The 27,490-nt window shown below is 43.6% G+C and overlaps 1 protein-coding gene across 3 annotated transcripts; it reads right to left on the minus strand.

The window, feature by feature from the left end:
* Positions 1-6,280: 6,280 nt before the first annotated feature.
* Positions 6,281-25,986, minus strand: HNRNPF (heterogeneous nuclear ribonucleoprotein F). 3 transcript variants are annotated; one of them, XM_023725406.1, is made up of 5 exons: positions 25,924-25,986; positions 25,532-25,596; positions 15,717-15,840; positions 13,575-13,631; positions 6,281-10,111 (listed from the first exon to the last, which is right to left on the minus strand). In XM_023725406.1, exon 5 carries the CDS (start codon positions 10,057-10,059, stop codon positions 8,812-8,814), a length of 1,248 nt encoding a protein of 415 aa, XP_023581174.1. In that variant the 5' UTR covers positions 10,060-10,111; positions 13,575-13,631; positions 15,717-15,840; positions 25,532-25,596; positions 25,924-25,986; the 3' UTR covers positions 6,281-8,811. The 3 variants fall into 3 exon arrangements, with proteins under 3 accessions (XP_023581174.1, XP_023581173.1, XP_004390604.1); XM_023725405.1 differs by having other exon boundaries at positions 25,745-25,933; XM_004390547.3 differs by lacking the exons at positions 25,532-25,596; positions 25,924-25,986 and adding an exon at positions 25,210-25,326.
* Between the last annotated feature and the right edge of the window lie 1,504 nt (positions 25,987-27,490).

A 27,490-nucleotide genomic window follows, 5' to 3' on the forward strand; every position in this document is an offset into this window, starting at 1 on the left:
GACATTAAACATACATTATGAAATATTCTATGACATTACATTAGAAAAATTAGATGAAATGAAAAAACTCCTAGAAAATGAAACTTGCCAAAGCTGACACAAGAAGAATTAGAAGCTCTGATAACTCTAATTTCTATTTACTAATTGTAATTAAAATTCAATTTATTTCAATTATTCTTCCCACAAAGAAAGTTCCAGGCCCTAACAGTTTCATTGATGACTTCCTGCAGATATTTAAAGAACACATAACACCAATCTTAAACACAAACTCTTTCAGAGTTTTTTTTTTAAAGCCAGCAAAACCTTGATATCAAAACCTGAGAACGACATTACAAAAAAAGAACACTCGTGATCATAGATGCAAACTTCTTAAACAACATATAGCAACCCCACCTAGCAATATATACAATGCCAATGCATCATGATCAAGTGGGACTTATTCCAAGAATGTAAGGTTGGGATAAAATTATGTATTTGGTTAACCACATCAGCCAAGTAGACAAATCATGTGATCATTTCAGCAGATAACAAAAAAATCATTAAATAAAATTCAACATATACTAATGATAAAAATAACTTATACACTAAACCTGAAGTAAAAGGAAATTTTCCTAATTTCATGAAGGGTGTGTATAAAAAAACAATATGTTAATGGAGAAATATTGAAGCTTTCTCTCTGAAACTGGGAATAAGACAAGGATGTCCTCCTTCCCCAACTTTGTTCAGAATCACATTTACTAATGATAAAAAAATAAAATTGCATAAAAAATAAACTAGCACCATTGTGGCTCAAAGCATTTCACAGAGTGTTCCACTACTAGCGGAAAGGTTGGCGGTCCAACTCCTTGGAAGACAGGCCTGGCAATCTGCTCCAGAAAAGTCCACAGTCTTGAAAACCCTATCCTATGGAGCAGTTCTACTCTGCACTCATGGGGTTGCCATGAGTATGAATGGACAGCAACCAGCAAACAAAAGGAGTAGGCAGTAAGGCAAGAAAAGAAATGAAGTGCATAAGGATTAGAAAGACATTAATATAACTGTCATTACTTGCAAATAACATGATTTTGTATGTAGAAAACCCGTGGAATCTACATTTAAATTACCAGACTAGATGAGTGAATTTAGCAAGGTCACAAAGGTCCACATAAAAAAATCCATTGTATTTCTCTTTGTAGCAACAAACTATCAACAAATCAAATAAAAGACACCATTTAAAATATCATAAAATCAAGTACCTAGGAATAAATCTAATAAAATATATATAAGAATCTTTACATACTAACTAGAAACAAAATGGAGATACCCCACCAGGGCCTCATGACTTGATGCACTGTGGGCACCAGACCAGGAGGGTGGGGCCTTTATCTCCCTCTCCTGAGGTCAGTCACATTCCAGGAGTTGTTTTTTGAATATTAAGAAGACATGACCTTGATTCAGAACACTAGGGCTCTGGGCTGTGACTCTTTATTGAGATTCGTCAGACACCACACAGAATCATTTACTAGCAGAGACACTGCCACGATGGGGTCTTTGCTGTCATTTGAAGCAGACAGCAGGGCATCTTGCATCACTGCCTATGTCTTCTGCAGAACCCTCTCTTGCTCTGGGCCCCACTCAGGAACAGCAGCCTTATGGGTCACCTGATAATTGGGTAGGAGTATCATTTTCAAAAGGTCCCTGGGTGGCACAAATGGATTACTCTTAGCTACTAACCTAGAAGTTGGTGGTTCAAACCCACCCAGCAGCACATTGGAAGAAAGGCCTGATGATTTGCTTCCATATGGTTTACAGCCAAAAAACCCTATAGAGCAGTTCTATGCTGTAACACATGGGGTTGCCATGGCAGCAGAGTTTTGAGAGAGAGATATATATAGTTATCATTTTCAAATGTAATATAAGCTTTCTCCAAAATTTACAAGTCCTCCCAAGAACTACACCTTTTTCTTAGTGATAAAAATTGCAAGGTGCAGGATCTTGACCTTTACCTTGGAGGAACCGCCCCAGTTATGCCCAAGCCAGAGGTCAGCAAACATTTTCTGTAAAGGGTCAGATAGTAAACATTGTAGACTTTGCTGCCCGTGAGGTCTCTGATGCAGCTATTACAATGCTCTGCAATTTGCTCCAGTAAAGATTTCAGCCTAGGAAGCCCTATGGGTCAGTTCTACTCTGTTATATAGGGTCACTGTGAGTAGGAATTGACTCAGCAACACACAACAGGTCAGATTTGGCTCAAGGACCCTAGTTTGCCCAATACCTGCCCAAGACTGTTGAACTTTAGAAACCGTCCTGATGTGGCACAGCCCTGAATTCTTCCTCTGTCTAGCTCACATGTGTCTTCCTAGGGCATCCAGAGTACTTTCTGCTCCCCCCTCTCCAACTCTGTCCAGTTCACATGTCATCAATATAGTGCATCATTGAAAGGTGATCAGTGTCTCTTCAGATTCTATTGTTAACAGAGAGCTGGACAAAAACAGGGAATGTGCTGTTACGTTATGTGAAGGTAGGATTTTTTTAATCTCCTACATGATGCGGTGGTTGGGATCATCTGTTCTAGTAAAGACAGCACATTAAGTACTGCTCTGTGATGGGGCTACTACTTAGTTAAGTGTCTGGTGGTTCGCTATCATCTGCCATGATCCCTCTAGTTTTTGCTGGGGCCAGACAGTAAATCAAAAGGGTATGTGATGCTTCTCTCGTTAAGTCATTGAGTGGCAGCCCTGACCTCAGACATTACCCACAAGTTGCAGTATCACTTCTTATTGACTGTCTTGGATGGGGAGTGTCGTATCATTAAGGCTCTTATTTCACAAGTTGAGATCCAATGTGAGGGCTGTCAGCTGCTTATGATATCCACCCCAGTTATTCATGTGAAGAAATGACCTGAGAGGGGTCTGTAAACCTCCTGAACCCACTGTGAGATGAACTTGGCCCACACCTCCATTCATCACTTGGTCAGGCTGGTATGGGCTCCCCAGGTACCAGTGTCATCTCAGACTGGATATCCAGCTGCCCTCCAGTGACTTGGGTCATTCCCTTTCCCTTGGTCCCACAGGGGAAGGATTGATAATTTATTGCATAGGATGGTGTCATGGACTGAATTGTGTCCCCCAAAAATATCTGTCAACTTGACTGGGCCATGATTCCCAGCATTTGTGATTGTCCACCATTTTGTCATGGGATATGATTTTCCTGTGTGTTGTAAATCCTATCTCTATGATGTTGATGAGATGGCATTGTGGAAGTTATGTTAATGAGGCAGGACTCAAATCTACAAGATTAGACTGTGTCTTCAGCTAGTCTCTTTTGAGATATAAAAGAGAGAAGTGAGTAAAGAGACATGAGGACTTCATACCACCCAGAAACAAGAGCCAGAATAATGCATCCTTTGGACCCATGGTCCCTGCGCTGAGAAGCTCCTCAACCAGCAGAAGATTGATGACAAGGACCTTCCTTCAGAGCCAATAGAGAGAAAGCCTTCCCCTGGAGCTGACGCCCTGAATTTGGACTTGTAGCCTACTAGACTGTGAGAGAATACACTTCTGTTTATTAAAGCCATCCGTTTATGGTATTTCTGTTATAGCAGCACTAAATAACTAAGACAGATGGTTTTAATGCTGCCAGGTTCTTCCTCTACTTCAGTTGGTGGGTGGTTTCTGGGTCTGACACCTGGCTGCATTCTGAAACAGAACAAGACCCTGATTTTTTGAAACAAAGATGGCTGACATCAGCTTTCTGCTCCCCAGCTCTTACTATGTGAGCCAAGCCATGACCTCACTGTCTGCCCTGATGTCTCATCTCTAGAAACACAGAGGACTTTTAGCCTTCATCACAGATCCTGCAGGTCTAGGCCCCTTGTCCTTCAGGCTTTGCTGCCCATTATGGCAATTATGCTTATTTTGCATCTGGAATCCTTTTGTCCCTATTTTCTCCTGCTAACCCAGGCTGAGAGAGAATTTCCATTAAGCTTTTCAAAATGCTGTTGCCCTCACTACTGTATTTCTTATCAGTTTAGTGAAAGAATGTCCTTGGGCCATTCAGGGAACATTTTCAGTTGGGGTCTTCTCTGTCCTTATATACTGAACCTTTCCTTGCATGCCTATCTCTCTGGCCTCTTTCTCAACACCCAAACAACTCTCTCATTTACTGAAGGCTGTTGTCTCCAAGCCGCAAGGATTCATCCCAGCAGTTTATCAGAACGGACTGTAGGCATTTTGCTCAGAATTTAAGTCTTGAGTCACATAACCCACTCTTGAGTCACATAACCCACTGTCATCAATTCCAACCCATAGTGACCCTATAGGACAGAGAAGAACTGCGCCATAGGGTTTCTAAGGCTGCTAGTTTTACGGAAGCAGACTGCCACATCTTTCTTCCATGGAGCAGCTGTAGGTTCAAACCACCGACCTTTCAGTTAGCAGCCAAGCACTTAACCATTGCACCACAAGGGCCCCTTTTGAGTCACATAGATGCCCCATATCAATCAAGTTTTATACTCAGCCCTCCTATTCAGCATCCTCAAGATCTATTCCCGGATATGTGCTGTGGGTCCTGCCCATCTTAATCAGGCCCTGCAGCTTTTTTGGTGAAAAATCCATTTTGTTTTGTAGTAGCGACTCCTCCTCATGTCATGCCCAGTCTTGGTGCTAGTTTTCTAGAACAAAGATCAGCAAACTTTTTTAAGGGGGAAAGACAGTAAAACATTTTAGGCCAGAGGCAAAATTGAGAATATTCCCACAAATTTTTTACTGATGAAACAAAATAATTGAGTAAAATTTTTGTAGTACAGGTCCCCTAATAAGAGCAGAATTCTTTTGGAGAAGACATTTTGCTTTAATTGGGATTCCCTATCATTAGATTGAAAGGAGCCCTGGTGGCACAGTGGTTAAGCACTTGGCTGCTAACTGAAAGGCAGGCAGTTTGAATCCACAGGCTGCTCCACAGGAGAAAGATGTGGCAGTCTGCTTCCATAAAGATTTAGCCTTGGAAACCCTATGGGACAGTTCTACTCTGTCCTATAGGGTGGCTGAGTCAGAATCGACTTGATGGCAATACGTTTGGATTATCAGACTGGAGCCCCCGGATGTCACAAACGGTTAAGTGCTCAGCTGCTGACCGAAAGGTTGGGGCACCTTGGAAGAATGGCCTGAGGATCTGAAAAATCAGCCATTGAAAATCCTGTGGAACACTCACTGATCCACACAAGGTTGCCATGAGTCAGAATCAACTCTGTAGCAACTGCTCTGGGTTTGGGGGGGTCCTTTCTGGAACAAGGTTAGGAAAGGGGGGTAGACAGATGAGAAACTTGAAGATGTCATCCCTGCACTGAAGCTCTCATGAGCCCTGGGCTCTGGGCAAGGCCCAAGGGTGGCCCCACCTTTCTGTTTGGGCAGGCTGGTCCTGCAGGAGGGAGAGGGGACCCGGTTGCCCTTGGGCCAAGCTGCTGAGCAACCTCCCTGGAGGCCCTGCTTCCATCCTGCCTCCTTTTCTGAGACCTGGGCAGAACTAGAAAAGCTCCTCTCTACAAGAGGATAGCAGCGTCCTCTACTCCGACTCAAGGGGTCTTGGGCCCTGCCCAAGGCAGCCAAAGGCCTGGGCCAGCTGTCCTGACAAGCAAAGGCAGGTGCAGAGAAGGCAAGCCAGGGGCCGGCATACACACTCCCCTCTGGGGTGTTTGGCTGCTGGCCAGGCCCGAGGGAGGCTGAACTCTACCCCAGGAGCAAGGATCACCACAGTCCACACCTGAGAATGAGGGGGAACAAGGCAGGACCAGCAGGGATTGGTGTTAAAGTGCTCAAACTGGAGAGATCCCCAAGGTAGCTCAAAAGGAGGATACTCCAGATGCCTCGTTCTTGCCCTAGCAGTAATACTGACACATGGGGTACAATGAGTTGACTTCACAGGCAACTGGTCATCAGATTACAAACTGTCATCTGTAAAGACCATTCTTGTGGACCATAAACAGGTGGCAGGCAGGATTCTGGCCCACAGGCAGTAGTCTGCTGTTCCTTGTTCAGCAAGCAGTGACCTTGCATCGTCTCCCTCAGGAGAGGCCTTGGCAGTCTCCACAGAGTATCTGCTAGCAAGGAGGAGGGTGTCACTGCTGCTGGCTGAGACTTTAGGGTCACCTAGCACGTTTTCCCCGCATGTTCCCATCCCAGCTTTTTGGAACCTGCCCCCTATCTACACTCTAAACTTAGCAACAAAAAACCCAAACCTGTTGCCATCTTAACACATGGAGTTGCCTACTTGTGGCAACTCTCTGATCTTTTACTGTTCTAATCTGTTGTAATCTTTACGGCAGATTGCTAGGCTTTTCTTCCACCCTTGCAGGGTGGGCTTTACGTTAGTAGCAGAGTGCTGTGTGTGCCACCCAGGCATAGTTAGCATCCGACCTCAGGTCTGACTTGCATGTGAAGTCTAGCATGCAGTATTGCAGATGCTCCATCTGGGTGCTTCCCTATGGTGTAGTGTTGCCCGGGGCTCAGAGCAAGGTGGGTCTGTTGGGTGTGCAGACTCTGTAACATGGCCTAGGACACAAGATGTGGTCCCTGCCTCCCCTATTTCTTTAGAACTCCCTCATGCTACTCCATCCTCCAGAGCTCTGTTGTCTCTACATTCCTGGGCAATGCTGAGGCTGAATGAACATCGTGGAGGGAGGAACAATGGCAGGTAAGCTGGGCCAACCAAACCTGAAGTTGCCAGAAAAGGACGGAGCAAGACTCTCGTCTACCTGTATATATTTAATGTGTCCTGTTTGAGCACCTGATAGCAACAAACTGACAAACCCAGCTTTGTCTTGTTGCCATGGTTATTCTTAGGACTGTGTCATGGAGTCAGGCGCTGTGCTGGGTGTTGCAAGAGGACAATTCAGCAGATGTCCTTGAGGCCCTGCTGCAGCAGGGACTGGTGTCCCTCCTGCTCTGGCCTTGAGGCAATGGAGCAGGTTAATTACTTCCACCGAGCACAATTTCAAGATTGTAATCACGCTGTGCCAGCTGTAAACTGTGTGTACCCTTAAATTAATAATCCTCTATGCACAATGAAACCAATGTTACATACCCCATAATAGAGGTTTCTTAGGGTATATTTCAATTGCTGTTCCTTCAACATGGCCTTAAGAGGCCATTTTCTCTGTAAATGAACAAGAACCCATCTCCTGCAAATAAAGATGCCAGGTAGGCAAGATTCTTAAACTGGTGAAATTTGGGTATCTAGGTTATATTACACGGCTAATTAAAGATAAGCAGGAAAATAAAGTTGAGGGAAATTATCAACAGTATACACCCACTCCTCACTTATCAACATGGTTAATGTCAAAGACCAGATCATTATGTGAAAATGGAGGACCACATCAGATTACAAAATGGAGGATGCCTACATCATTACACAGCTATCAAACCACTGAGAATTGTGGCCCAATCCAGTTGACACATAACCATCACAGCCAGCATCAGTGGCCTCACACCTCAGTGTTCCTCTGCCAGGCATACATCACTAATGTGTAAACTAACCAGAGTTTTTTTAGTATCATAAATGTGAAATGTCAAAATAGTTGGTAAGTGAGGAGTAGGTATATAACAAAGTCATCCTTTTTGCATAGGATCTTTTAAAAAACAAGCTCCATTTACCTTTTAAAATCTTGTGTTATACATACAAGATGAAGTTAAGTTATGGTTAAGATGCTGCATGCAGAGCTGCCTGGAACTTAGACACTGCTTTCCACACCAAGGTGGATGGCAACTTTTTAGAAGCAATTTGTTTCCTATAGAAATAACTGTAGGTATGAGAAAAAATCCACACCTTTTATATAAAATAATAATTGTGGTTAAATGACCTCACAACACATGTAGCACTTAAAACTACAGTTATGTACGATGAATGGGACTACAGCATAAAAGGGAATCAAAAGATACCACAAAAAAATGTAGTTTGTGAAGAACATGCAGCAAACAAGTCACAAAGGGTGGGACTGTGTGCATTTTTATACTTCCCAGTATGTGTATTTCTATCACCATTTCCAGTCACATTTAATGTTTTTATTTAACTTTTATTTTAGCCTCATTCTGAAAATATAAAGGAAAACAGATTAGATGTGCTAAATTATTTAATTCACACTAAAATACATTAGCATTAAGATGTTATCTCCAACCACCCAGTCATTTTGCTACCTTTTGGTGAGCAGATAGTCTGTGCCAGTCATTGTGAAAAAGTCTTTATTTTAAGAAAAAAATTTAGTTAACAAGTTTCACTTAGCAAAATACACCCAAAAGGAAATCACAGTACAAAGAAAGGTTTAAGTCAAGGCCTCACCAATTCCTACAGTATTAGTATTGTGTCTCAATTTTCAAAATTAACTTTTTAAAAGCTTAAAACTTAACCTAAGAGATTTTAAATGAAAACAAACTAGAATTGAACAAACATGAGAAATGTTTCTCTTTGGATTAAGGATCTAGCACCTCTGAGTTTTCCACAAAATCATGTCTCCCAAATGTGTTTACGGTAATGTGGTGCAGATCCACATTTAACATACTTCAAACTACTTTAACTCAGACATCACTCTGAAGTATACTACCAAAATGTTAATTGAGAAAAGCTGAAAATAGTTTCTTATAGTTTACTCAATATCTTTATCACATGCTAGAAGAAACTTTGCATGAGAAAACACTGAAGAGGTAATTTTTTTAATCCAGATTTCACAAACTCATGGTGCAAAATGGGTCCCACAGCTTCCTCTATGTAATAACTGCTCTCCACTGCTTGTTGGCTGCCTGTGAAAATTTGATTGAAGTAACTCAAAATATTTCTATGAAACTAGTCATATCCACCCATGCTGTTCTGCTGACCGCTGTAGCCAGCCCCGTAACAGCTGCTCACCGACTGGCTGTCGAGGCCAGTGTAAGTGGACTGGGTCGACACCCCCATGCCCTGAATCATCTGGCTACTGTAAGCCCCATTGCTGGCCCCTGTAGTTGAATTCAAGAAGAGCTCTATGTATCTGTGCTGCATGTTGGCTCTGTCTTTCGACATTGCGGCCACAGCTTCTTCATGAGTGGCAAACTCGACATCCGCTTCACCGGTCACTCTTCCATCAGGGCCAATCTCGATGTGCACTCTCACGGGGTTGAGTGGAGAGAAGAAGTTATAAATGTCATTCTCGGTCGCTTTGTACGGTAGACCCCTCATGTGGACACAGTGTCCAGTCGTGCTCTGGACAGCGAACTCACTGTCTCCGTATCTGTGGTCATACATTCCGGACAGGCAGTAACTGAGATCTCTTCCGAACAGATCGGTGGTGAAGCCATAGCTGTCGCTGAGGCCACTGTACTCCTCATAGCCCCCATAGCCTGTGCTATAGGCCCCAGACCTCATCCTGTCAAAGCCTGCTTGTTTGACAATGCCAATATATCTCCGTGCAGTGCCAGGCCGATCATAGGGCCCTGGCCGCTGCACGGACATGAACTTCAGAGGGGGATCAGAATATGATCTCACTTCCTCCTGACTGCTCTTGAACACTTCAATATACCTATGCCCTATTCTTTCCTTATGCTTCCCTAGAGCCTTCTCAGCTAATTCCTGTGAGGCAAACTGCACAAAGGCTTCCCCTGTAATCTTGCCCTCGGGGTCCACTGGCAAAGTGATCCCATTCGGCATGATTTCCAACCCTGAGAAGAACTGAACAATTTCTTCCTTTGTGCATCCAAATGGGAGTCCTCGAAGGCGCACAAAGCCGTCGTTGGCAGTGTCGGCACTGTTTGGACCGCTGTGCTTCAACACCCAATCCATTTCGGTTCTGTGAGACTTAAATACCTCAATATAGCGGTGCCCCATGCTTTCTCTGTCTTTCTTCAGGGCCATTTTTACATCATCTTCTGATTCAAGTTCAACAAAAGCCTCACCACTCTGTCTACCTTCTCTGGTGTAGATGAAATGAACACCTGCAACGCCATCACGAATTTTGCATTCAGAGAGGAAATTCTGCACATCCTCAATAGAGCAAGACCACGGCAAGCCGCGGAGCTTGACCACAAATCCTTCACCTCCCTCAGGACCCAGCATCATGGAGACTGGACAGGTCAGGTGTCAAATCGGCTTAGTGTGCAGCTTTTTGTGGCTGAAAAGAAAGCAAAAGCTACCTTATATAATTTTTTCATTTAACATTTATAACAAAAATATGCAGCATTGTTTTTCCACATTACAGATGAGTAAGGTTAAGAATGAATGAAATTTGAAGACCCTAAGAAATGCACCAAATACATCTGAGGGCTGAGGTTCAACTGCAGGTCTCTCCAAGCATCTCATAATATTACTACAGAGACACTGACGAGCCACTTCTGAGAAATCAGTCATTGAAAACTCTCTGGAGCGCAGTTCTACTGATACACATGGGATCAGCATGAGTTGGAATCCACTTGATGGCAACTAGCTTTTTTTTTTTTTTTTAAATCAATAAAGTAAAAGGCAGAAGGCTATGTGTAAAGTCGGAGCCCTGAACATACAGGAACCTATTAGTCAGGTTAGAACAAGGGCATTTTGCTGTTAGATTTATATTCACTCCAGGCACTTGTCACGAGGAAGTTTACAATTTACAAGAGCTCTCTATGCAATTCTTCCTTAACTACACCCTTATATTTAACCAATTTGTTTGCCTGTGGTAGGATACTACATAAATACAATTAATTATAAACTCAGCAGACTATTTTTAAACCACAATATAGAAAAACAACACCTTCTTTGACACCAGGATAAACCAGCATTAGTGTTCTCAGCAGCAGCAATGCTGCAAGGATGCAAAATAGCTACGACTTCCAGAGTCTAAGGAACTAGCACTTTATTCCTAAATTGTCAACTCAGATATTACCCAGCAAATGCAAGCCCATACTGAAAACGTATGCAGGTAAGTTCACCAGCAGGGTACTGGTTATACACTACAAATAAATGCCCAGAAGCCAAACTATACGCTGTACAGGGTCATAGGTAAATAAAACATAAAGCACATTACAACTGTTGCCCATGATTCAGGGAGAGGGAACCAGGAAAAAAGGAAATCAATAACTATCTAAATATACCAAGAGAGGCAAGAGGTGGCCCTTCCCAACAGTCTTATGAAGTTAGAGTGTGACACCTGGCACCTTAGTCCAAACTTCAAGAGAAAATAAGGTGACATGCATGTGTAAGCATAGTCAGGGTAACCATCCTAAGGGCTGTACTAAATGCCTTAGCTGCACACAGCCAGGCACAATGGTGCCTCTAAGGCAGGGTTTCTCAAATTCATGACTACTGACCAGGTAGGTAGGTAGGTGTGCGTGTGTGGGTGGGGGTGGGGGGGATGATGGGAGGGCTGTCCTGTGCACTAGAGGATGTTTAGCAGCATCCCTGGCCCATTCTACCCACTAGGTGTCAGTAGCACCCCAAGTCGTGAAAAACAAAGACATCTCCAGACATACTGCCAGACGTCCCCTGGGAGGGAGGCAACACTGTCCCCGACTGGGAAACACTACTGTAAAAATCAGGGTCACCCACCTTAAAAATAGGCCCCCCAATACTGTCTACATAACTCCCCGTTCTCCCCAAAGCCCTTTCAAGATGTTTCTGGCAACCTCATATAGTCTCCTCCCCTCACTATCCGCTGATCTTATCCTCCATTTCAAAGAGTTAACAGGAACCACATGAAAGAACTGCCACAAAGTAAGTTTATAAACAAGGAGCTGCCTCTCCTTACAGATCACTTCATTATCTACAGCTCTGCTACAATGCCACCCACCCTCTTCAATCTCTCTACTGAAGGTTTTTTGGGCAATTAAATTACATTCAGTTGTATCCAATCTTATATCTTTCCCGATGCCAACTTTGCCTTCAGCTACTGCCCTATTTGGATTCCCCAGTAAAATCTCTTCATAATCCCTTCTGTCTCCTTCACACCCCACGTTCCCATCATTTAATGAGCATGATCTTTCTCTGCTCCATGGCAAAAAAAGTGTTTTCTTCACTTGTTTTGTTCACTCAGCAGAGTTTAACCATTCCCTCCTGAAGCCCTCTATCCCCTTCGCTTCTAGGATACCACATTGTTTTGGTTTTCCTTTTGTTTAGACACTCTTCTCCAGTCTCCTTCTACAAGTCCTGCTGTAGGGAATTATCAGGCTTGGGTCCAGCCCTTCTCTTCTATGTGGCCTCAAATGACCCCAGCCTTAGGCTCCCAAGCCCCAAATGGGTATACTCTACAGCTCCCTCATCCGTCCCATACGTGACCTCACTGTTTTCCTCTGATACTGTGCTCTCACCCTGCACAGTTGGCCTTATTACCTATTATCCAGGAGGCTGCAGAAGGAAACTGTGAAGTAATCCTTGAACCCTCTCCCCAGACTGCAAATCCTATCAATTCAGTGTTCTCTTGGGCACTCCCATTCTCCAGCCCTGACCCCACACATCCCTAAATCCTATTCAATCTCACAGCTCTGTAACTCAGATCGTAACTCAACATTCTTCTGTTAATAAAAGAACCACCAAATTGCCGACTTTTCTTTCTACATTTCTCTCTTATCCTTTCATTTCTTTCTAATTCCAGTACCAACAGCCTATCCCCCTGGCTATCCTTATCTCCAATTATGGCTAACACTCACTGGCCTAACTTCCCACTGGCCTCAGGATCTCTGCCCCCTCAGACAAATGTGGCTCTCAACTGCTAATTGTCTATCCAAACAAAATGCCACCCAAGCTTCCACACTTTGTCTAGATAAATGTTGCTAACTTTTAAGGTCTCAACGCAGATACACCATTTCCAAAAGGTCTTCCCAGTCTGTAAATTAAGTCTTGGGATTCTGCACTCCCAGTGCACACTGCTGTGATCTGTTTAAAGGTGCCTTCCAAATGGAATCACGCACATACTGGGGATAGAAGTTATTCTGTCTGTTTTGTTGGCCACTGCGGCCCTTAACCCCCGGCACAGGCCAGCTGAGACTACGTGGAGTCAACATCCCCCCAGCCCCCCAAGAAAGAGGCAGCCTAATCAGGCTGAGAAAATTATTAAAAAAAAAAAGTTTCATATTAGAGTTACTTAAAACACCCCTAATAATGCCTGCTAACAATACCATACAGATTATATGTTTTCAGAAAATGTTTTATAAAAAAGGAAACATTCTTTTCAGAAACAAGTATCTGCACTTAAAACATTTACTGTTTATTTTTACTCCAGAATTAGTTGCTTCCTTCCTTTTCTCTGGGGAAGTCTTAAGACTTAATTATATACTCTCCTAAACTTTTGATGGAATTCAAACCTAATTTTTGGTGCTAACAATGCATAATCTTTCATTTTTGCCCTTGGATCCTCTGGATTTGGATTCTTCTGGGGGACTCAGTTTTAGCTAATGTCCCAAGTAGTATAAGTTAAAAAGAGAGCTGTTCACACTGGATTTAAAAAAAAAAGGTACCACTGAGTCTATTCAGACTAATGGCAACCCCATGTGTTGTGACAAAAAAAAATATCTACCTCAGGTTCCTAAGAAAATTTCTTTTTACTGAAACCTAACAAACCAAATATAAATGAGAAATTACTTTAAAAACAAAAAGAAAAAACTCACCTTTAAAGACAACAGTGGATGCTGACAGTTGAGATGTTCTGGCAGTTACCAACTGTCCTTTAAAAAAAAAAAAAGAAAAAAAAGTTGGTGTCAGACATCGGGCAGAGCAGGTCCAAGCTAGAGCTCTTCCAAGCAGAGTCTGGGCAAGGCTGCAGGGGCCCTTTATGGCTGATGGGCTGACAAGTCTCGGCCCTAATGGCGTTTACAAACTTTACCTTTTCATAGGATAATACAGAGGATAACAGAAGGGAACCACCCATTTGCCTTGATGAGACTTAAATTCTTCCGTTTTTATAAAGTGCAGTGAAGAAATTCAAATAGTAAGGTGGGAGGAGCTCCATCAAGTTGATCTCTTGTAGAAGCAGCTTTGGATAACAGCCAAGAGCTTAACCACTGCACCACCAAGGCTCCTATTTTTTTTTAAAGAAGCCCTGGTGGCACAGTGTTTAAGCGCTCAGCTGCTAACCAAAAGATTGGTGGTTCGAACACACCCTCCTGAGAAAGTTGTGGCAGTCTGCCACTGTAAAGATTTATACAGCCTTGGAAACCGTGTAAGTAACTAACTCTGCTTTGTCCTGTAGGGTCGCTATGAGTTGAAGAGATTCGATGGCACTGGGTTTGTGTTTTTTTGGTGAGGGTCACTAGGGCAAATGTTTCTGCTAGAAATTGTTCAACTTGATTTATAATTTACAAGAATCTCTCTGGGAACAAGTGTGGAGATCCTCAAAAATGTTCCTAGTTTAATTTGGTAATTTCACTTCTTGTGATCTGTATTTGATCTGACATTGTATTGATCTTTTAATTAACTGAGGGAGAATGGGAGGAATGTTGACAAACGCTTTTCAACAGGAAAAACTATCATCCCTATCATCAAAAACTGTGACACCTCAAAAGACGAGGCTATGTGTTTAAATCTGAGGATTACTTTTGAGGAGACCTAAATTACCTTCATATAATTTTGGAAACAGGCTTGAGAAAGTCAGTTTATTTCACTGAGCCTTAGGCTCCTTTGTCTTAAAATAGAGACCATTATACCTGCCTTGTCTTATAAGCTTCCTATGAGTACACACAGGTATGCTATTTGGGGAAAAACTAAACTGGAAAGAATCAGTTATTAGGAACCTATGAAGAAATGGTATCTCAAATACTCTGAAAACTGGAAAGAATCAGTTATTAGGAACCTATGAAGAAATGGTATCTCAAATACTCTGAACTGGTTTTTCAGGATGTTCAACCTCCCTCCTCCTCCAGAAAAGTGGAAATTCTAAAGAGCAGAACCCAGTCATTTTAACTGGATCTGACCCACTTCTGCCTTTTTTTTACCCTAGCTCTTTCGTGTGGATCAAAAAACAGCATGTGCACCACCGAAGAAGGGACAGACAGTCTGACCAGACCACTGAAGCCCAATGTGCACTCGGACATTCCCAGGTAAATCATGTTACATTCAAGCCTTGATCTAGAGCACCAGTTCCCATTCCTAGCAGTGAGGGTGCTATCACTGGGCGAGTGTTGAAAATACCAATCCTGGGTCTGCACCCAGGCATTCTGATTTATCTGGTATGGGGTGCAGCCGGGCGGCTTTTTTAAAAAGCCCCCAGGTGACTAGACCATGCTGAATGTATGTACAGGTCACTTAGGGATCTTGTTAAAATGTAGAGCCTAACACAACAGATGTGAGTTGAGGCGGAGATTCTGCCTCTCACAGGCTCCCCCAGATGCAGACTCAGGTGCTCCTTACCACTCTACCGTAGTTAAGGACAAGTTTTCCATTTGGCTTCAGGTAGAAGCAAGATAAACAGGGTGTGCCCCTCACTACTAAAACCAATTAGGTTATCAGCTGAATAAACTGAGTAGTTTAAACTCTGCTTTGTTCAGGGACAGAAAGGAGCCGGCCAGGGCAAGGGGACCTTGCCCTCAACAATGCTTGCCTTCACCCTCCTTTGCACCTCTTTGTGTTCCAGTGAGTCTGGTGGAGTGTCTTCAATGTAAGCATTCCCGCCCTTCTGTTTTGTAAATGAGGTTTAACTTGCAGACAGCTGGGAGCAAGTATGGCCAGGTTGTCTTAATTACTCAGAAAGTAAAATCATAATTCAGGGGCGACACTGCCTCAGGTTCAAGCTATTGACTTTTTTTAAGACTTACCAATGAGAGGAGGACTGACTTCTCCAGCAAGTGAGGTTTAGCGCCAGAGGGCCGCGAAGTCCACCCAAAGCTTAGAAACGCAGAGGTCTCCGGGAGAAGTCGTGGGACATCTTTTGTTCTTAACCTGAAATTGCAATTTAACTGGCAATACATACATGCTTGACATGAGTTTCTAAAACGCCCTCTCACGTTCGCGTTCTAGCGGGAGTTCAGTTGGAAAATCCCCGGGCGCCACGACACCCGGAGACAATAAAAGGTTTCCCTCAGCCTCCACCAGGCGACCAGGCGACACCCCTAGCCTGGGACCCAGGGCAACCACAGCCCAGGGTCTGGGCGGGGTGAGATGGAGGGTTCCAGGGGGAGGGGCTTCCCGGAACTGGGGGAGGGGTACCGGAGTGGGGCCAGCGGCTCCCTACGATCAGCACCCGGCCCCACCCGGCCCCAGACCGGCCCCAGACCGAGGAGGGGCGGCCTCGCTTCGGGCTGGGTCCTGGAAGAAATGCGTGATTCTGAGGCTGACGAGCCTGGCAGTGGGGGTCACGGTCTGTAAAGGACGTACCACCAACAGGGCCTGCCAAGATGCCACTTTGGAAAAAACATCCCTGCAGGTGAAATCCGTGCAGGTGAAGTCTGCGGTGAATGCAGGAAGTGGAAGAAATCCCACAACACAGCAGGAAAAAAAAAGCAACAAGACAGCTCTTACGTGAGTTTTCAGAATAAGGGAGCAACCTGGGAAAGAAGTCCAGGAGTATCAGCAATGAGGAGGAGGGAGGCCAGTATTTGTATTTGACAAATAGAAGGATAAACTATAAATTAAAAAAGGCAGGGAGATTTTACAGTGGAAAACAGGTACTATTTCTATATACTTCTTTCACAGACTTGACTGCAGGCTCATGGAATTTTGAAGAACATAATCCCTAAAATTTATACACAATACACAACTATAAAGCAATTGTGGTAATCTGAGCAATGACTATCTTGAAATGTTAAGTAATTGTTATTTTCTTTCAAAAGTCATTAGAGATTACAAAAATATTTACAGATTAGATAATTTGATGACTTGAATCTCAAAATAATTGGAGTGGGTTGAAGTACAGATGAAACAAAAACAGCTGTTAATTGACACTGCCTCAGATGTACATGGAGATTATACTTCTCTATTTTTGTATGTTTGACATTTTTAATAAAAGGTATTTTTAAAAGAAAAAATACTCTTAGAAATTTACTTACTAGAGGTAACTACTAAACTATAGAACCATCAGGAAAAGTATATAAGTGGTAATATGGTCATGTAAGCAGCATAACAAGACTGGGGAATTCTACAAGCTCCTATCCCCGTCAGTAAAAATGGCTCCAAGGAAAAAGTATCAGGTGGCACTTATAGATAAAATTATCCGTAATTGTTACAGATGGATGATAGGTTACTTCTGAATTTGTTTGAAATACTCAATACAAATGTTACTCCAAAACATAATCAGCCCTGATTATCATCTTCTGAGGATGAGAATTCTCAGAGTATTCAAATTCTGGCCATCTTAAGGAAAGTGAAAAACAGGCACTAAAAACTTACACATTCAAGACAAACCAAACCAGTCGCCATTGAGTCGATTCTGACTCACAGCGACCATACAGGACAGAGTAGAAATGCCCCATAGGGTTTGCAAGGAGAGGCTGATAAATTTGAACCGCCCACCTTTTGGTTAGCAGCCAAGTTTCTTAACCGCTGCGCCACCTGGGCTCCCATTCAAGACAAGTCAGACAATATTCTGGAGAAATATTAAGTCACAATTTTTTTTGACAGGAAGAGCATCCGCTACAGAAATGGGTGCCTTGACTGTTTCATAGCAACTTTTACTTCACTTAAAATCTTCTTCAGAAACATGGTCTTGGTAATTTATATGACCAGCATGCATTTTATTTTATTTCAATGTTATTTGTTGTACTTGAGTCGTTTTACGTTTGCCTGTGTAGCTAAACTGATTTCTACCACTACCAGGGAGAGTGTGAATTATTGACCGGTTAACAGATGGCTCCTGCCTGTTGAGGGAACGGCATGTGCAGAAGTCTTGAGCCTGTCAGTGCTCCAGGAGCCCAGTCTGGCTGAAACAGAAAACTGCAGCAAGGTTTGACATCAGTTGAAAAGGAAAACAGAGGAAGAGCATCCATGGCCTTGAAGGCCTGGTAGGGTATTTTGGACTTTATTGTAAGGCCGATGTGAAGTCACTCAGTTTGTTTCAAAATGTGATGTGGTATAATTTGAGTTTTGTTTTTTAATAGGGCAGTCTAGCTGCTATCTGGAAAACGAATGGTGGGAACAGATGGAATGGAGACAAGACAGATTCAGGAAGAACTGATGATACCCTGCAATAGGAAGACTGTGGTGGGAACTGGAGAATGTGAAAGGATTTGAGTAATGTGGATAGATAAAATTTATGAAACTTGGGAAATTACTTCATTCACCAAACAATATAGTAGATGCAGGCACTATACCACGGGCTGGACTTAAAACGCTAGGAAAGACAGGCATTCCTGCCTTCGTGGTTTCAGTGGACTAGAAAATTAAATGAACAAACTAATGTATGATGGCAAATTTCAATATGTGCCATAAACAAAAAAACAGAAAATGGGGACTAACTTAGACTGGGGTCTGAGGAATACAGACTAGAAGCATAAGGTGGGGGTGGGAATTGTTGGGGGTGGTTGAGTAGGGGACTAGGATGGTCACTGAAAGTGACAGTTCCATGTAGAGAGAACAGGAAGTCTTTTTGTTGCCTGGTAAATAGCAGTGGTTTTAAAATAAAAGTGAAAGCCTGGTTTGTTTGTTTTCTCCCTTTGTTCATGACCTATGTATTCCACCTAGATTCTTGTTCAAAAATTTTTTTTTTTAATGTAGCCCTTTTCCAGGATATGTTTTGGTCTTGCTTGTTTTGTACTAATATTTTTATTTGGTTATGAATCCTTTATGTTCAGCTCTTATTAAATTCATGAAAGAGAACTTTGCGTATTGTTTTTGCTATTCCTGTCTTCTCTGCTTGAGAAACACGAATGGGTCTCAGGAGGAAGCAATTCCCAATCATGGGAAGGTATCTGAGCGGAGCTTAGACCTCTATTATGAATGTTTTCCTGTTCTACTGGGAACTGCATTGGAAATTGGATTTAAAAAGTCCTCAAAAAGTCTCTTCCAACTGAGCAATTTTATGAAGTCCCCAATCCAGTGGCTCTTAAACATTTCTGGCTATCACAGACTCGTTTGAGAATACGAAGCCAAGTGTGGACCAACTTCATAAAATTTTTTTTTTTTAAATTGCAGCAACACACACAATTGTTATCTAAGTTTTGAAGGGGGTTCATGGACCTTTCACTTGAAACCTCTGACCCAATGTGTACAGCATGCCAACTACAACACACAGGAGCTACCTCAGAGCTATTAAGGAGAGAAAAGCTGTAGATGGATGATTAAATACATTATTAACATTTAAATGTTTATTGATATTACTACATTTTTTATCCACCTAAGGGGATATCTCACCCTCTGTAAGTAACAGGAAAGCTGTTTTCCACTATCTTTTAACTATTAGGCCCTTTAGTTTACTTACTGACGCTAAATCTGGGGAAATAATGCACTATTTTCCTCAGTGTCCCCTTTCTCAAAAGCTTTAGTAATAAAAAGCAAAAAGTATAAATTATATGCTGATTTCAGTATAATGCTTCTATTGAAATCAGCATAAAGGACAATTTTTTTATCCAACACAACAAGCCACTGTTGCTCTGTATTATTCCATTTTGCAGATGACTAAAAGATCAAGACATCTAAGGTTACAATGGAGAACAGTAACAAAAAATAAATTATCAGGTGAAGTTTATTTAAAATTTTCATAAAAAGAAACACTGTTAGATAAAATCTGTTCTCTTCAACTGAGGGAAAAATTTCATCATCCAGACTAATTGGTGGCTTTCTCTCCCCTCTCCCCATAGTAGGAAACAACATCCCAGTCTAGCTAAGAAATAAGGGTAGGGATTCTGTCAACTTTCCTGTAATTTGTCTCCTGAGCAAGCAGCTCCTGGGTAGATGAAGAGTCAGATCCTGGAGCTGGGTGGCTGGTCTCAGAAGGCCTGTGGGTTACACTCCATGGTCTCAAGGGAGACCTTTGCCACTACACAGTCACAGCCCCCTTAGGAAGGTATGTCCCTCAGGAGACCTAGGAGCAGTGGGGCTTCCTCCAGGTGTCTTCTATGGAGGCCTGACACCCTGCCAAGTCCTATGTAGCTGGCTACAGGGGCCAAGTAGTGAAGCTCCTGCTCAATGTTCAATGCTCAGGGGACTACAGCATTTTGATCTGGAGGGAAGTGGAGAACAGAACCAGGAGGAGGAAAGGAAAATCATGTTCATGAGAGGGGCCTCAACATCTAGAGAGAATACCACACATCATACTTAGAACAGCAGGCAGTTTTCAGGGAACAAGAATTGCTAAGCAAAACCATAAATATTTTAAAAGTTTAAAAAAAAAAAAAAAAAACACTTCAGGTATTCAGTTACAGAATAAAAAACTTTGATGCTAATAAGTTTTGAATTTGTAAGTCAGTAATTAATTGAAAAGGGAATGGCCTGAAAATCAAATGGAAGAAATATCTCAAAAGGGGGGGGGGGACGACGACACACACAATAAAGAAACAAAACAGACATAAGATTTAAAGAACATTAACACAGAGACAGCAGGAGAAATGACATGTGAATAACAGGAATTCCAGAAAGAGAAAGGGAGGCAAGAGAACAGATAAGGAAATTTTGCTGGCCTAAGATAAGCACCATTCTGTAGTTCCGAACAGGATATTTAAAAAAGATACAACCCTAACCATAAGTTGGAAAAATTCCTACATTTAAAGAATAGAGAAAAACTGCCTTGGGAAAAGAACAAGTTATGTACAAAGAATACAAATGTAGAATGGCATCAGACAGCTGCTTTGAAACACTGGAAGATCTAGAAATAGCATCTATAGCTACTGACAGAAATACACGTTTAAGTTGAAAGAATTTATACACAGTCCAGACGTAAATCACTTGTCAGAAAGAAACGTTCACAAATATGCAAGAATTCCACTACGTGTTTACCACTGGCATTTTTTAGCCAAAAAAAAAAAAAGGACAAGCTGATCCAAAAATTCATATGGAATTGCAAGGGAACCAAAATAACCGAAACAATCTTGAAGAAGAACAAAGGAGGACTCACAAATTCCCAATTTCAAAATCTACTACAAAGGTACCGTAACTAAGACTGCGTGGTATTGGCGAAGGAATAGACATACAGATGAATGGAATATAACTGAATGTCCAGAAATAAACCCTTACGTTTACACCCACTTGATTTTTGACAAGGATGTCAAGACAATTTCAGTAGGTTAAGATTATTCTTTTCAACAAATGGTGCTGGGACATGTAAAAGGGGAAAAAACATGGACATCTCCCTCATACCATATACACAAATTAACTCAAAATGAATCAAAGACCTAAATGTAAGAGCTAAAACTATAAAACTCTTAAGAAAAAACATAGGTGTAAATCCAAGGTGTGACTCTGGATTATAGTTTCTTAGATATGACACCAAAAGCACAAGCCAATAAAAGAAAAGATAAACTGGACTTCATTAAAACTTAAAATTTTTGTGCTTCAAAGGACACTATCCAGAAAGTAAGGAAACAACCAACAGAATGGGAGAAAATACTTGCAAATTATGTATCTGATAAGGGACTAGTGTCCAGGATATATAGTCTTATAACTCAACAATGAAAAAACAAACCACCCGATTAAAAATTGGACAAAGGATATGAATACACATTTCTTCCAAAAAAAAAAAAAATAACACAAATGGCCATTAAAAACAAAAAAAAAAAAGATGCTCAATATAATTAGTCACCAGGAAATGCAAATAAAATCCATGAGATACCACTTCACACCCATTAGGATAACCATAAAAAGACAACCTATAAAAGGTGTTGGCAAAGTTGCGGAAAACTGGAACCCTCATCTCATACACTGCTTGTGGGATGTAAAATGGTGCAGCAGTCTGTGAAAAAGAGTTAGGCAAATGTAACCAATGTCACGGAAAAAGTTGTATAACCCTAGTGGAATGTGTTAAATAGGAACCTAACTTGCTCTGTAAACTTTCACCCAAAACACACAAAAAACAGCTGAGCAGTTTCTCAAAAAGTTAAATATAAAATTACCATACAGGACTTAGCAATCCCACTCTTAATTTATACCCAAGAGAAGTGAAAACATTAAGTTCACACAAAAACTTGTACACAAATGTTTATAGCAACATTATAAGACAAAAAGAAGAAATGTCCATCAACTGATGACTCTCCACCAACTGAGAAATGGCTAAACAAAATGTGGCATGTCCATACAATGAAATATTACTCAGTGATAAAAAGGAATCAAGCACTGATACATGCTACATGCATGAACCTTGAAAGCACCATTATCCAAATTTTGGATCTAAGCAATGATTACCAATGACTTAAACAAAAAAGAGAGAGAACACCAATTGTCACGTGCCTCTGACAGCACTGCCGATGGTAATTTTCCAAAAAATCTCATGTAATCAGAATAGCCAGTTTAAAAGGAAATACAAAAAACAGATTCAAACAGCACCATGGAGATGCAATCGGAAAAACCCAGTGTGGGGAACTCAGCATGACAATCTGATTTGTTTGGCAAAGTACAAGAAAAACACATTTCAAGAAAACAGAACCTCTAAATCATCACTATAATACACTCTAAACCCACTGCGGTCGAGTTGATTCTGACTCATAACACCCTACACACTTGAAATATGGTTGATATAAATATGATTTTAAAATTATATGTTGTAATATTTTAGACATATTAGGTTAAATCATTGTTAAGTGATATGCTTCTTTTCACTACTAGAAAATGGAAAATATGTGGTGCTATTGAGATGGCGTATATTTTCACCATAAATTATATGTGGCTCGCATTATATTTCTTCTGGACAGTGCTGCTCTGGATTAAAAATTATCTACCAAAAACAGTGTGACTTTGTTTGGATCTCAATTCAAATAAACCACCCATATAAAAATATTACACAGTGACATCTGAACACTGGGTATTTGATGATATCAAAGAGTTACTGTTTTCTTTAGGTGTGATAATAATATTGTGGTTGTTTTTAAGAGTCCTTAGAAGTACAAGCTGAAATATTTACGAATAAAAATCTTAAAATGTAAAATAAGGCTAAGCCCTCATCTCTACCTGCCCCTCAAACAACCCCGGCTGAGGCAGCTCTTATAGGGGAAGGAAGCCCTGTTAGGCCAACCTGAGTCCTAGTCCCAAATGTGTCCCTGGGCAAATGACTTTTCTTCTCCCAGCCTCCGTTGTAAAAGCATACCTCGCTTACTGAGTGGTTATAAGTATGAAATTATAAAATGCGGTTAAACCTACAGCTCAGCGCCTGGGCCTAGTAAGGCTCAGTTAACGTGGTTCTAGAAAGACTACAGCGCCACAGCTCAGGTAATGGGGGGAGGGGTTGGCGCGATGTCACCGCCTCCGACGCAGAGGCCTCATCTCCACTAGGGGCAGCCACAGAGGACAGGCAAGACACTTAAGTCTCCTCCCGGCACCTACTCCGAGGGACTGGAGTCACTCTCCTCTCCTGCAGTCTTGAGGCTCTCCTTCACGGTTTGGCCACATTCGAGGGCAAATTCTCCTATTTACTCTTTCCCTTAAATCAGTTCAAAATTTTACTTGGATACTTCATGTTTAAAGGGAAGCTTTTTAACCCTACCCTTAAATATAAGAAAGTCACTTGCCAATTTAAAGTAACAAAAATTATTAAATGAGGAAAACAAATAAAAATAAAACGAGACCTTAACATAAAAACGATAACTATAATCAATTTATAAAAATGCATACAGGTATAAAAGATGCCCAATGCGACGGATGGACTTACTTAACGTCAGTAATAAAGCACTCTCACCCAAGACTGATTAAAATAAATTTACTCCTTATTCTGAAACGAAAAAAATCTTGTCTAAAGATGAGCACTGAAACCATCACTTTTCACTCACATATCCTAACGTATTTTTTGTCTAATTCAAGACCTCGAGATATTTTCATTCTTCCTAGAAACTCAGAAAGTTATCTTTTAAAAAACACGCCATGAAAGTAATAATTATACTAAGATCGGCAGCTTCGATGATTTTTTTGAATTAAACGGTCATTTGTAGCTTTCAGAACTCTCCCTGCGCCACCAGCTTCTGGCCTCGTTCAGGCCGAGCCAAGCCGGCGGTCCCACCTTGGTCGGCAACCACCCGCAGGCCCTCTCTTCGCCACTCAGTCTAAGGAGCAGGCAGGAGCCCCCCGAGTCCCCCAAGAAACTGTGAAAACCAGAAGAGCAAAACTCGCTAGTTCTCCTCATGCCGAATTAATCGCGTTACCTGCTGGGCGAGGAAGCCCCAGAAGTCACTCGGTGAAAGGGTTAGAAAAATGCGCGGCGAAGGGCGCCACGAGGGAGACAGGCGCCGATCTGCGCCCTGATCCCCTCCCCCACGAGACGGCGCCGCGCGGCCTCTTCCGGCGGGAGAGAGGCTCCGAGGGTGCAACTAGGCTCCTCCGCGCGGCTGCGCCGGGCCTGGGGTCCTTCAAGAGTTCCCTTTAAGCCACAGGGAGGGGCCTGCGGGCTTCCAAAAGGGGACAAGGAGCGAGGACTAGAGTCGGTCCGGTCCCGGAGCCTCTTCTCCGCGTGGCTCCAGGCCGCGGAAACCGCGCGTCCGCGAGCGGGCCTGGGAGCAGAGGTGCGGGGGCGGCCATCGCGGTGAATTCTCAACAGTTCCCTACTCTGTTATAGGAAATGGATTCGCAGGAGAGGGAGGTGCCATGCCCAGGATCACAGAGTCCGGGTCAGAAAAGACTACGTGCGGCCCGGGGTCGGCGGCTCTCCTGGAGGGGAGGGAGCGGGACAAGGAAACGGAAGTGGAGACGCTAGGAGACCGCTCTTCGGTGAATTCGGGCGGGAAGAGAGAACGAAAGTGTGCGAGCGGCTGGCAGCGTCCAAAAGTTTAGGGGCAGGAAGTAATCAGCAAAAAGTATACTCAGAGATTAAAAAGTAAAGGAAAAGCAAACAGCTGACTAAACACTCAGGAGAACTATATGGTCACGAGGCAAAGGACCATGACCAAAGATTCAAATCCGAAAAACAAAATGATACCTCCACGAACAGGCGAGAAACGCAAAAACGAAAGAGCTCACAGCGGGGCCAAAAAGAGAAAGCTCTGGAAAGAAAAGGCTCGAAGGACTGAAAATGGTTCCTCGGGGAGCGGAAAGGTGGGGAGGAGGGAGGAGCTACTGTTTTCCACAATTAACTTGTGTACTTTAACCCAAATGAATATACTGCTTTTATTTAAAAAAAAAAAAAAAAAACTCCCTTTCCGACTATCGCTCAGCAGCCTAGAAGTGTGGGCCTCTGCTACTCACCCTTCCAGAGTATGCTCCTCCACTCGTGGCCTGACGGACGTCTTCTGCACACTCCGCCTCCTCTCGGCAGCGGACTCAAGCCCTTCCCGCCGGGCCCACGGACTCCGCCTACCAATTGCTAAATCTCCCGTAGTCCCCACCCCTTGTTGGCTAGTCCCTGCCGCCCCGGTCCCCGGGTGTGCGCCCTTGACCTCAGACCCCGCCCCCCCATACCTAATCTCAGCTCCGCAGCCCCCGCGCCCTACTCTCCCAGTTCCCCGCCCCCGGGTGAGCTCCTTAACCTCAGAACCTCCACCTTGTCCCGCCCCAGGTCGCCCCTCACCTCGGGCTCCGAGACTCCACGCTCCCGCTCTTCACATCCGGCACTTTCCTCGTCCGCTTGAGCACCTAGAAGAGGGTGGAACGCGGTAAACTTGGCAGTTGTACCAAAGGCAGTTGAGGCTTGTTTACCATCACCATGGAAACCCCTGCCAGCGCGCCCGGACGGGCCCCCCTCAAGGGGCGGGGCTAAGCGCGCGGGCGGGCACGAGCTTACAACTCCCGCCGCGTCGTGCGCACCCGACGCTTCCGGGAGGCCCCGATCCTGTCCGCGTTTCAGGCCCCTGCTCGCCCTCACGACCTGGGCTCCTGAGAGGTAGCCCTGGAAGCCCGCGCCCCCACCCGGCTTCCAGCTGCCGGTGTGACCGCGGAATCGTCCCTCTCGCTGATCCCCACCTTCAGTTCCCCTAAGACGCGACGCAGTCCTGGTTCCAAGGCGGAGCCGGAAGAAGGAAAGGACCGCGACGGGGCGGGGCCTCCGCGGCGAGCGTCTAGGAGGCGGGGCCGCGAGGGCGCCATTGTGACGCTCCCGGAACGGAGCCGGCGATTGGCCGTCCTTGCGTGGGGCGGGGCTGAGGCCGGAGGAGAAGGACGACGCAGAGGCACTCTCGTCCAATGACCTAGATGATGCTCCTTGGCTGTGCCACCTCCTTCTTGGACCCGTCCCGCTCTCCGTCCGCGCGCGACCTGGGTTTAGCGGGCTATTCCGCCCGCGAGGACTCTTGGGAGCTGCGTGGGGGTAGGGCTGCCAGCGCGCCATTGTGACGCGCCCAGAGCGGAGCTAGGGATTGGCCGCCGGGGTCGAGGCCTCCGGGAAGCCAAGCGGTGAAGCAGTTGCCTGGAGCAGGGCCGTTGTGGGGCGAGGCGTAGCGGGGCAGGCCGAGGCGCTACTCAGGAGAGGAAAGTGGCCTACTGGTCACTTCTGAACCCCCGCAGATGCTGACTAGGTTATCCCCACTGAAGACCAAAACAAACGAGGCCAAAGGACCCCTACTCTAAACAGACGCATGAGAGAAGAAAATAAAGAGTTTTGCTGACAGGAAACAGAACACCAGAGGCGAAGTAAAGGCGTCTTTGAGTGCTAGGTCTTAAAGCGGGATTAGTCAGTTTGACAGACATTGCCCACGTGTCCTGTGACTCAGAATCACACAGCACCTGAACTCTGATGGACTGGGTAGTTAATGGCTACTCTGCCCGAGGCGGTGAAGCAGCTTTTCTTGATAGGTTCTAGTGCTAATAGTTATTACCGTTTTATTTTTGGAACTCCCTTCATAAAGGGACGATATAAGGTACTCATCGACAGGTTAAGCATATACTTTTTTAATTACCAGAAAAATTAAGGGAGTGCTTGAAATTGTGTCATATTATGAGTGGATGACCATAATGAAGAAGAGCGCAGTTTCAAAAGAAGCTGGCTCCAGGAAAAAAATAATGGAGAAAATGCAGGCGTTGTTAAAGGGGGTGCAGGTGTGAGGAAATTAAATAATTTGAGTATAATTACAGAAAGTCCTACAAAGAGTAGATAAACCCGTTGCTGTCAAGTGGATTCCAACTGGTAGTGATCCTATAGGACAGAGTAGAACTGCCCCCTAGGGTTTCCAAGGAGCGACTGGTGGATTCAAACTGCTGACCTTTTGGTTAGCAACCAAGCTCTTAACCACTGCGCCACCAGGGCTCCACAAAAATTAAATAGATATTCTTAATAAGAAACCCCAGAAAGACTGTCACAGCTCATGTTGCAGAAAGGTGCACTCTGGATCCCACAAAGAAACAGGTCTCTCAGTCTGGCTCATAAAGCCCTTCTCTGCCTCCCTTAACTTTAAACCACAGACCCATTGCCGTCGAGTCTATTCGGACTCAGAGTGACCCTATAGGACAGGGTAGAACTATCCCATAGGGTTTCCAACACTAATCTCTATGGAAGCAGACTGTCAACATCTTTCTCCCTTGGAGCAGCTGGTGG

This window comes from Trichechus manatus, unplaced genomic scaffold, assembly GCF_000243295.1.
Source record: "Trichechus manatus latirostris isolate Lorelei unplaced genomic scaffold, TriManLat1.0 scaffold00308, whole genome shotgun sequence".
Classification (NCBI taxonomy): Eukaryota; Metazoa; Chordata; class Mammalia; order Sirenia; family Trichechidae; genus Trichechus; species Trichechus manatus.

Coding starts and splice junctions, on each gene's coding strand:
- HNRNPF (XM_023725406.1), bottom strand. CDS start 10,059: ATGATGCTGGGTCCTGAGGGAGGTGAAGGATTTGTGGTCAAGCTCCGC.